Raw genomic sequence first — 11720 nt, forward strand, 5'->3', positions numbered from 1 at the left:
GGTGGAAAACCAGCACCGTGAGTTTAAAAAGCCTGCCATGGCCGCCATCTTGGCAACTAAGTCCAGGTGTTACTCACAGCTATGCTACTTCTCTTCCTTAAACATATAGAATGTGCCCCAGCCGTAGCTGGGCTCACAAGGACTCACTAAGACGCCAGGCCCTGAGGTGTGGAGACAGTAGCTGAAATAATCTTAGACTTTATCTCGTAGAGAAAAATTTTACTTTATGCTACTGGACACTTGTTGGACCAGTGGAAACCCTCTTGATTCTTATTCCATTAACTAAACAAAAAGGGGGAAATGTGGGGATATATGCCATTTAAACATGGCTGCACTATTGAAACTGCAGCCCCCACAGGCCTCTATGCTGCACAGCATGTTGAGACTTGTCCCCAGCATGTTGAGACTTGTCACGACTTGTTTTCCCAAACCTATTGTCCCTTTACTGATTGGCTTTTTTACCTGAATTCCTTCTCCCTTGCCCGCACCCAAAGACCATTGTTCTGTTTTTGCTTCACTGCTTGCTGTATTGACTATAAATAAACTCCTGGGACTGAAGCTGGGGTCGACTCCTCAGAGTGACCCTCCTGGCCCCACTTCTCTGTAAGAGTTGTGTTTGGTTACCGTCTCCGCCGTCCCGACAACTATCGCCGCTGCGACAATACCTAATAATATTCTAGTCCAGATGAGAGTGATAATTTGGCCTGATCTCTTTAAAATGAGTTTATGTCCCTAACATATTAGAAATTAAAGCCCTCAGTGCAATTTCTTAAGTACTTACTTTTTAAAAATTTTTATTGTGCTTTAGGTGAAAGTTTACAGTGCATTCGTTCTCATTCAAAAATTTATACACAAATTGTTTTGTGACATTGGTTGCAATTCCCACAACGCGTCAGCACTCTCTCCCTTTCCCTTTATACCCCGGGTTCCCCGTGCCCATTTGTCCCGTTTTCCTGTCCCTTCCTGCCTTCTCACCTTTGCTTTTGGGCAGGTGTTGCCCATCTGATCTTGTATACTTGATTGAACTAAGAAGGGCATTCCTCACATGTGGTATTGTTTATTTTATAGGTCTGTCTAATCTTCGGCTGAAAGGTGGACTTCAGAGTGGCTTCAATTCTGAGTTAGCAGGGTGTCTGGGAGACCACTGTCTCTGGGGTTCCTCCAGTCTCTGTCAGACCACTAAGTCTAGTCTTTTTTTCTAAATTTGAATTTTGTCCTATATTTTTCTCCCACTCAGTCCAGGACCCTCTATTTTGATCCCTGTCAAGTATTTACTCCTTGGACTGGATTTTAAAAAGAAACAAAGAGAGATGACTAGGGTCATCATTTTTATGTGGTTGAAATTAATTCTTTAGATCAATTGTTTCATCAGGAAACACAAAAAACTTTCATGTGTCACTGCTATTTAGAGCAAATAATCCCGGTTATCTTCATAATTTAAAATACTTGATAAAAGGGTATGTCTGAGGGTACTTTGGTAGCGAAACAAACTATTTTTTGCTGCCATCAGTGACTAGATAATTGTCTTCCTGTTTATTTCAATTCCCAGTGTGTATTTAGAGTCTCTGGAAGCACCCTTTAGTCAGACCAAATACTGAAAACGAAGAAACTTGGGGACAGTGGTTTTCAGGGAATCTTGAAGCAGCATAAAATAGAGATAATAAAAGAAAATTAAAGATTATTTCTTAAGCTTTATGACACTTACTCATCTGTGTTCCTGCCTCTTGTACTTTCTTTCACCCCACTATTTTCTACGTGTTTCTCCAAGTAGGTCTTTGGAGGGAACTCTTTTCATTTCTACAGTTATAGACTCAAGTAGACTACTTGTCACTGGCTGGGCATGGAAAGGGCAAAGAAAAGCTGGTCCTCCCTCCTTTCTGCCCCCTTCTAGATGCCTTTTACTCACTTACTCCCGTTCTCCTCCTGTCTCCCCTAGAGCTTCTGGGCTGTATAGATACCTCATTTACCATTACCCTTTATCCTCCCATGTAACTCCCACCTGGGATTGCCAGATTTAGCAAATACAAGTCACCCAGTTAAATTTGAATTTCAGATAAACTACAAATATTATTAGTATAAGCATGTCCTGAAATATTTAGGACATACTTACACTAAAAAACTATTATTTATCTGAAATTCAAACTTCAGTGGGCATCCTGTATTTTATCGAGCTTCCCTACTTCCACTCTATGGGCTACAGGAGGCTCCAGCAGCTGCTGGGCTCCTCTTACTCAGAACTGTGCTTAAGTCCCAGCCCTAAAAGAATACCCAAATCTGAATACTACACTTTCATCACAGTGGTCTGTGTTCCTATACTCCCTCCCCGCTCTGCTCTTTCCCACAGGATTCCCTTAGATATTTTTCACTCTGTGGATCCTGAATTGCCAAAGGATGGGCAAAATGCCAGATCTGGACTCCATTTAACTTGTCCTCAATTCCTGATAATTTGGATTTTTAGCAAATGAAGATTCACAGTGATGGACCAGAATTGAGGTGACTAATAATACACCTTTCCTTTCCATTCCTGCTTTAGAAAGGTGCTCCCAGGAAAAAGAGATCTAATTTAAACACGTATGATGCATTTTATAGTACCTTAGGACAGTTTAAAAAGTAAGACGCCTGGTAGAGGACCAAGGAAGCAGTAATGACATTTAAGTGCAAATCCGAAGAGAAAAAAAAAAATTAATAGGAAGAACAAGGCCCCTCATGAGAGTTAGTACCAAAGGAGAATAAGCTCAGGCTTCTCTCGAGAGATTTTCTCTTGCATTGGGTCAGAGAACAGCAAGAGGAAAAGATAGTAGAAATTCCAGGAGAATGACAGAGAGAAGCACAATGCATTTTGGAACTATTTTTAAGTGCAGAGTTGATGCCCTTTCAAAGCCTTTATCTTACATAATTGATTGACTTTAAACACACACTTTACCAGTCCAGAGCACAGTTTTTTAAAGAATTTTTTCTTCCCATTGTTTCTGGGATCCTGTTTCACTGGTAGCTTTTTTTTCACTCAGGTGATTAGAATGAAAATGAGCAGTACAAGTGCCGGGTGCCAGCTGCCTTTGTGCAGAGAATCCCTGCTCTCCCCAGGGTCATTGTGTCCGTGGGATCTCCTCTGAGCAGCCTCAGAACAGCTCCTTCCACTCCTGGGCAAAGGACAGATGCACCTCAATTTACTTTGAGCACAAATTGGGGTTTTGTTTCTAAACGGTATTAAAGAGTTCAAAATAATGTTGTAATTTCCCTACTAAAATTTTCTACATCGGTAAGCCGTTCTGGAAACTTGGGCCCGAAAAACAGATGCTCCCTGTTCCCTTCCTCTCACTCTTTCTTTCCTTTAAGTGGCTGACAACAAAGTTTCTACGTACTAGATGCTCTACCATTCGGTCTAAGTTTTTATGAATCACTCTAGCCTAAGCCACAATGTCTAGTAGAAGAAAGAATACTTGACTAGAAATCAGAAGAGGTGAGTAATGGTTGAAATGTCCCCACTAACTAGCTGTGCGATCCAGGAGAACCACTTCATCTTTCTGGGTCTGTTCTTCATCTATTAAATGAGAGTGCTGAACTTTACGTTCTCCAGCATTTCCTCCTGCTCTGAAGTTCTGCAGTTCTTCTTGTATCCTGCCCCACCTCTATGTACTTCTTCTGAGGAAGTTGCATTAAAGCTTTTAGCCAAGCTTAACAAATGCTTTTAAATTTTCTTCTTAAAACAGGATACTTCCTTTAAAAAAAAACAAAACAAACTTAGCTTGCTGAAAACAGTTTTCTAAGTATGGAGTTTCTGAAATTTAGAAAATAAGCAGATTTGACTTCTGAGATCTTTCTGAATGTCAGCATCATTCAGTGCTCTAAATTTATCAGACTCTGCTGGAAAGCTCTCTGGTATAGTCCCCAGTAAATGGGTAAGAAGTATATAATGAAACATGCTATTTTTCCTGCATTGTACTATAACTGCCTGTTCTCTAATTCCTTCCCAATTGATATCTGTAAAAAAATTTTTTTCACATGACATAGAAAATGCCAAGAATAACATAAATATTGCTCAAAATTTTACCATCCCAGATACCACTGTTATTCTGTGGTGCATAATACACACTCTATTTATATACATGTTGTTATGGATTGAATTGTGTCCCCCCAGAAACATGTGTTGTAAATCCTAATCCCTATACCTGTGGATGTAATATCATTTGGGAATAGGGTTTTTATTTGTTATGTCAGTGTATGGTGTGTCTTAAGCCAATAACTTTTGAGATATAAAAACAGCATTTAGGCATAGACGGAAGCAAGCACAAATAGGGGAAGATAGATGCCATCCCACATGAAGATCGTCAAGGAACAGAAGCTGAAGAGACAAAGACCTTCCCCAAGAGCTGACAGAGAAAGAAGGCCTTCCCCTAGAGCTGGTGTCTTGAATTTGGACTTCTAGCATTCAACTGTGAGAAAATAAATTTTTGTTCGTTAAGGCCACTCACTTGTGGTACTTCTGTTATAGCAGCACTAGATAACTAAGACACATGTATATAATTTTATGTAAATGAGGTTATTTATTTCATGTAAATAATTTTTTATACTAATATATTTGATTAAGTTTTATTGTCATAAAAGTAAAAGCATCAATTTTAAGTGTTTATTATGATGAATTTTGATTAATATGTATATATACCTGTGTAACCATCACCCAGATCAATATATAGAACTTTCCATCACCCTAGAAAGTTCTGTTGTGCTCCTTTCCTCAGGCAATCACTATTGATTTTTTTTTTTACTATAGTTTTGCCTGTTCTTGAAAATTAAACCATACAATATATACTCACTTGTAATTTTTTTTTTGTTTATATGCTTTTGAGATCCACCCAAGTGATTGCATATGGCAGTAATTTGTTTGTTACACTGATGACTAGTATTCCACTGTGATGAATATATTACAGTTTATTTATTAACCTTTCGATGGATGCTTGGGTTATAGCCAGCTTTTGGCTATCTGAAGAAAGCTATGAACTCTACTCTTAGTATAAGAGTATACTTATCTGTATAAGAAAACATGCTAACATAAGATTGTGTTACCTACATGAAATGAGAACAAAATCTGATTGCCCATTGGCAGGAGAATGAATAAATAAAGTGGAATGAATAAAACTGAATACTATACAACAATGAAAATAAGGTACTTGTTATTCATACCATAGACTATTTAGGGATATATATGTGTATAACAAAATTTTGAAGACAAGAGAATGATAACCACAAACTTCACAAAAGTGGTTACTTTTGTATCATTTTAACTTCTGTCAGTTTTTCATGAGTAAAAAATATATCACAATTTTTATGGGATTTTTTGCCTTAAAAATTACAAAGGATGTGGACACACTGCTTTCTTAGAGATGAAAGGCTTTCTAATATAAAAACTGGAATTTTGAAATTATTATAAATGACGTTGTCTTGTCTAAATGACCCTCTCTACATATTCCTAGATCTGGTGACCGAAGATGGGAACAGGCATAGAAAGTAAAAGAATACTTTCTTGGAGAAACTGAAGATCAAAATGAATGATCTGAACAAGAGGGGCACAACTGTGGTGAGCAATAAGAAAGGAATACATCAGATGACCACAGCTAAGTCAGACAGACAAGGCCCCAAAGGGGAAAGACACTGGAGGAAGCTTTCTCTGAGGAAGATGCAGCAGGGCATGGAGACTCACGGGATTCAGAAGAGAGCCTGTGTGAGGAAAGAACTGTCATAAAGGGTTGCAAACATGAATATTCTGAGCGGAAATCAAGGGCACAGGTGTCAGCTGGCTAGCAAGGAGGTAAAACAGAGAGGCGACTATTAATCGTTTTGCTAAACTAAGTCAAAATGAAAAAAAAATTAATAGTGTACACACACACACACAAACCAGTATAGGAAAGGGATTACACAATCATGAAGAAATGTTTATAGTCTAAATAGAAGGAATTGCTCCCTTTCTTCCAACTCAAATCATTGGGTGATAAGTAACTAAAAGTTACTGGTAAGCCTTTGGTATCTTGATCAGTTTATCACAGAGGACCCTTCAGTGTGGGTAGGTGATGACATGTAGATAATGAGAGGATGCCAGAGATGGGTGAAGCGGTTTAGAAACAACGTGAGTAGCCCAGAGCCAGATGGACTGGTTCTGCTTCGGTGGCCGTGGAAAGTGAGGCCAGAGTAGCAAAATGGATACCAGGAGCCCTACTTGTTGCCTAACTAAGTGGAATAGCTGGCTCAACAGGAGAAAGGTAGGCTTCACTCTGCACTGAGTTCCCCAACTCTAGATAAACATGTGAAAACGAATGTTAGGGGGAAAATGTGCAACTGGTTATGAAAAGATCTTGTATTTCATTTAATTGAAAAAACCAATTTGTTGACATACAGACCAAATGGACCAAACAGTGTTAACAGAATCATTTTATCTTCAGGACACAGGTAATACCCCAAACAAGCATCAACTTTAGAGCTCTGCTGCCAACCAGGAGGGCATTTAAACACAAACTTAGCCTAGAGGGTAAGCGTCTTTATGTCTTTCGGCGAAGGCAAAGCCATTTGTTTGGCACTTCATAGGAGTATCTTTCCACCAGGTCTTCATCAAATGGTATATGCCACGAGTCTCCAGTTGTTTGCACCACTGTGTCATAGCTGAGAATATGCTGTTGAATTAAAAAGGGAAACAGACATTGAGAATAACATGATCGGGTTACCTGGCCATTTCCCTTTCTCTTCTGACAATTTCTCAGTTTGCTTCAGAGGCATATTCCCTCACTTACTTCACAATGGATTTTTAAAGAGAAGCTAGCTCTGCAAAGATGAACCCTGGTATTAAGAGTTCCTTCTTTTTGGGTTGCATTTTTAAAGTTAAGAACTCTCTAGAGAAGCATTACATTTACAGGATACAGAATTCCTTTTGTCACTTCTATTGGTTTTGTGTGTGTGAGAAAAAAATAGAGAGAGAAAAATTTCAAATATACAAAAGTAGAGAAATAGTATAATGAACTCTGATGTACCCATCACCCAGCTTCAACCATTATCAACTCATGGTTGATCTTATTTACCACCCACTTCCTTGCCTCCTCCTACACCCAAGATTATTTTGAAGCAAATCATAGATATTATATCATTTCTTCTGTAAATATTTCAGTATGCATCTCTAAAAGATAAGGACTCTTATTTTTAAATGTAACACCACTACCAATATTACATTTACAAATTAATAACAATTCCTTAACAACATTAACATTTCCCCAATTATTATATGTATGTGTGTGTATATTTTACAGTTTTGTTTGAATCGGAACTGAAATAAAGTTATTACATTATGACTGAGTGAAATATTTCTTAGTTTTCTTTTAATCTAGGGATTTCCTTTCCATCGGTATTTTTCTTTCAATTGTTGTTGTTAAAGAAACCAGGTCAGTTGACCTGTTTCCCAGAGTCTTCCCTGTCTTTATTTTACTGAGTGCATCTCTAGGGTATCATTTGATACCATACTGCCTGTACATCTGTTGTTTTGCATATTTTTTGACCATTTAACTATATTTTAACAGAGGCCAGTGTGTTTTTCTGTGATAACTCGCCCTTGGATTTTCTTCCGTTGCTATCACACAAGAGGCTGCTAACCAAAAGTGGTTCAAATCCACCAGCTGCTCCACAGGAGAAAGATGTGACAGTCTGCTTCCATAAAGATTTACAACCTTGGAAATCAGTTTCCAATGGGGCAATTCTACTCTGTCCTATAGTGTCACTATGGGTCAGAATCGACTCCATGGCAACGGGTTTGATTTAAACTAGAATATTAGTCAGAATCAACACAACTGCAGGGGGTTTAAACTAGAATAAAGGAGCCCTGGTGGCTCACCTGCTAACGGAAAGGTTGGTGGTTCAAACTTACCAGCTGCTCTGTGGAAGAAAAGACTTGGCAATCTGCTCCTGTAAAGATTACAGCATAGGAAACCCTACAGGGGCAGTTCTACTCTGTCCTATTGGGTCTCTATGAGTCGAAATTGACTTGATGGCACACAACAACACAAACTAGGATAAAGGAACCCTAGTGGTGCAACAGTTAAGTGCTCGGCTGCTAACCAAAAGGTCGGCAGTTCCAACACACCAGCCACTCCACAGGAGAAAAGACCTGGTGATCTGCTCCCATAAAGATTATAGCCTAGGAAACCCTATGGGGCACTTCTACTCTGTCATATAGGGTCACTATGAGTTGGAAGTGACTCAATGGCACATAATACCACCACAAACTCAAATAAAGGAGCCTTGGTGGTGTAACAGTTAAGCGCTCAGCTGCCAACAAAAGGTTGGCAGTTTGAACTTACCAGCCCCTCCGCAGGAGAAAAGATCTGGTAATCTGCTCCTGTAAAGATTATAGTCAAGGAAACCCTATGGGGCAGTTCTACTCTGTCATACAGGGTCGCTGTGAGTTGAATCAACTCAACGGCACACAACAACAACAAACTGAAATCAAAGGAGAACTCAATTAAGACCCACATCATAGAAGTCGATTAAACAGGGAAAAGGAGTTACTTAGCAGAAGTTAAAAAGCAAAAATTTTGTTAAAAAGCGAAGATGTCATTTTGAGGACTATGGCGGACCTGATCCAAGCCATGGTGTTTTTAATCGCCTCTTATGTATGGAAAGCTGGACAATGAATAAGGAAGACCAAAGAAGATCTGATGCATTTGAATCACAGTGTTGGCGAAGAATATTGAACATACCATGGACTGCCAGAAGAACGAACAAATCTGTCTTGGAAAGTACAGCCAGATTCTCCTTAGAAGCAAGGATGGCGAGACTTTGTCTCATGTACCGAGGACATTGCTATCAGGAGGGACCGGTCCCGGGAGAAGGACACCATGCTTGGTAGAGGGTCAGTGGAAAAGAGGAAGACCCTCAACGAGATGGATTGTCACAGTGGCTGCAACAATGGGCTCAAACAGCAACGACTGTGAGGATGGTGCAGGACCAGGCAGTGTTTCGTTCTGTTGTACATAGGGTTGCTATGAGTCAGAACTGACCCAACGGCACCTAACAACAGCAGCAGCAGCAGCAGTAGAAGATTATGACAAACCATAAAGGATAAGCAATTATGAGCTGTTGCAAATAAACTGGGGGTGGGGGGGACTCATATTAGAAGTCATAACTGATGACATAATTGAAATCACAACTGATGACATCCCAGGTGTTTGCAATATATCAACTCAGTTGAGGTTTGCCTGTGAAACCTTCTGCTATGGCAGAGACTCAGTTTCTAAGAACTATCTATTTCCAAACACCAAACTAAAATCGAGAAAAATAAAATGTTCAGAATCTTCAACTAGCTTAGCTGCAACATTCTTTTGCTATGCCACATTCTTACTATTACTTTACTCTGTTGACATTATGCAGAGAACAGATAACATACCTGAAAGGATATTTTTGATCCTGGAAACCTACTAATAATTGCCAGCTGATGTCCTTGCTGCCATTTAAAGAACAGGCGTTGGGTCTTGGCGTCAGGCAGACAAGCTTTGTGGTCCCGCATCAGGTCTTTTGTGATAAACTTGCAGTGGTTCCCTGAGTGCAGTGTGGCATACAGAAGGAACGGATCATCCTTTGAGCTGAGCCAAGCATAAAGAAAGGATATGATCAAGCAAAGCCCTGAGGAGGCAGAGAGTAGCATTTGTCTCCATGCCTTTTATTCTCCTATTTTCTTCAGTGGTGCTCTGAATGCTCGACAGACATGCTCTCAGTGCTATTTATGACTCACCTGGAAGTCCTTAGTGGGTAGAACACAGATGGAGAGCTGAAGGAAGGGAATGCTAATGCATGAGGCTCTAACAGCTCAACTGGGTTCGCCCACTGGAATGAAGAATTCTCAAAATTCTTTCTTCACATTCAAAAGTTAGTTCTCTGTGTTCCCAGTGAAATTTTCCCATTTGCCACATCCACTGCAGGGGCACATCTTTTTACCCCTTTCCTCACCCAAATTAAAAAAAAAAAAAATCATCCAAAATACTACTAAGGCCAGATGACACTTTCTTCTCAAGCCATCAAATAACTTGGCTGACCACAAAGCTGAAACTGGTATCTCAAAGCAGCTTTTGGGCAGTCACCGGGATCAGCACCTGAAAGCATCTTTGGCTTTGAGAAAAGCCAGCAACTCAGAGTCTCCAGCACTGCCCTCAACATCAGCACTTACCATCTGAGTATATGTGCTACACAAATAGCAGTAACTATCTATCTTGGCCCAGGAGGATTTGGACTGCAACATGTCATATGCTTTATGCCTGGATTCAAATTACCCAAAGTAGGACTAAGTAAAGTTCATGTCATACTGAAGTATTTCAAGTAAAATGATAAAATGACTGGAATCTACCTTAAAATTTTCCAGGAAGAAAACAGCGGGGGATTATATGAAATAAGATTAGCAAAATGCTGGTAATTGTTGGAGGTGGATGACAGTTACATGGGGCTCACTATACTATTCTACTTCAGTGTATGTTTGAAAGGCTTCTTATCGTACATTAGTGGAAGATAGAGTTAATGTTGTTATAAATTTAAATAGTCAAATCCAAAGCCATAGAAAATCATTGAATCACCTTTACAACTCTGGAGCTTTAGCTGGTGCAATAAAAACAGAACCCAAACCAAGCAATGAGGCCAGTTTCCAACAGGCTTCTTGGTTATAACTCTTTGCAATTTATCCAACTCTTCCATCTAAGAATAATAATGACGATGATAGCAACTAACATATATGTTTACCATGTATTTGGTGCTGTGCTAAGAATTTGACATGTGTTATTTACACAAAGGTCAGTGGTTCAAACCCACCAGCTGCTCCACAGGAGAAAGATGTGGCAGTCTGCTTCAAATAAGATTGCAGCCTTGGAAACCCTATGGGGCAGTTCTATTCTGTGCCGCTGGGTTGCTATGAGTCAGAACTGACTTGACGGCAATGTGTATTTACATATATTATCTCATTTAATATTCCTAACAATCCCATGGAGATTGATGTGTGAAGAAAAGGAGACACCTTCCTGGATAGGAAGTGGCAGGGCCATGATCTGAACCTAGGTAGACTAATTTCTAATCCTATTCTCCTAATGCCAACCCAGTGTTGCCTAAAGTGATTACACAAAAAGCATTACTATTGTCTTCTACTCTTGGAGAAATGGAAACACCCTCTCCTCTGAGTAAATAAAATAAAAAGACTTAGCTAAAGTATAAAAAGGATCTGGTTTGGGATCTGGATGAGGGGTTAGCTTCATGCTCATGCATGAAAGCCATTTTACCCTTTTTTTAAGAATAAATGATTTTGGGAATGCTGACACATCTTGACACTATCACATTCAAACTAACGAAACCTAGATTTGGGGTCTGAGGCACACACGTTCATTATCCACGCAAAGTCGGAAATAAATTTTTGTCAGCAAAAGTAGTATGAAAAACTAAATGCACGTTAAAAGTTGATATGGGTTGTTGATGATCTGTGCTTCTCCTGATTAGCTGGCTTTTCTTTATGGACACTGTAAATTTTCTTATTAACCAAGTTTTCCATGTTCCTTTGGTTTCAAGGGAAGGTCAGAGTCAAATATGCAGCTCAGAGCAACTTTCTCTTTATATTTAGAATAAAATCCAGGCCCCTTGCCTGCTTACCAGGCCCATGAGGTGCCGTGTAATGTGGTCTCTGTCTTCTCTCTGACCTCAGAACCTACCACTTTCTC

The 11720-nt window shown here is 39.6% G+C and overlaps 1 protein-coding gene across 3 annotated transcripts in view; it reads right to left on the bottom strand.

The window, feature by feature from the left end:
* Positions 1–5958: 5958 nt before the first annotated feature.
* The window catches only part of PRORP (protein only RNase P catalytic subunit), a 145295-nt gene continuing 139533 nt past the window's right edge, over positions 5959–11720 (bottom strand). For all 3 annotated transcript variants that reach the window (XM_023731467.1, XM_023731468.1, XM_004376512.2), the window contains 2 exons: positions 9419–9614; positions 5959–6662 (listed from right to left, as the gene is read on the bottom strand). In XM_023731467.1, the coding sequence (XP_023587235.1) occupies positions 6531–6662; positions 9419–9614 (328 nt within the window). In that variant the 3' untranslated portion in view covers positions 5959–6530. The remainder of the gene's footprint in view (positions 6663–9418; positions 9615–11720) is intronic.

Source organism: Trichechus manatus, unplaced genomic scaffold (genome assembly GCF_000243295.1).
Source record: "Trichechus manatus latirostris isolate Lorelei unplaced genomic scaffold, TriManLat1.0 scaffold00043, whole genome shotgun sequence".
Taxonomy (NCBI): domain Eukaryota; kingdom Metazoa; phylum Chordata; class Mammalia; order Sirenia; family Trichechidae; genus Trichechus; species Trichechus manatus.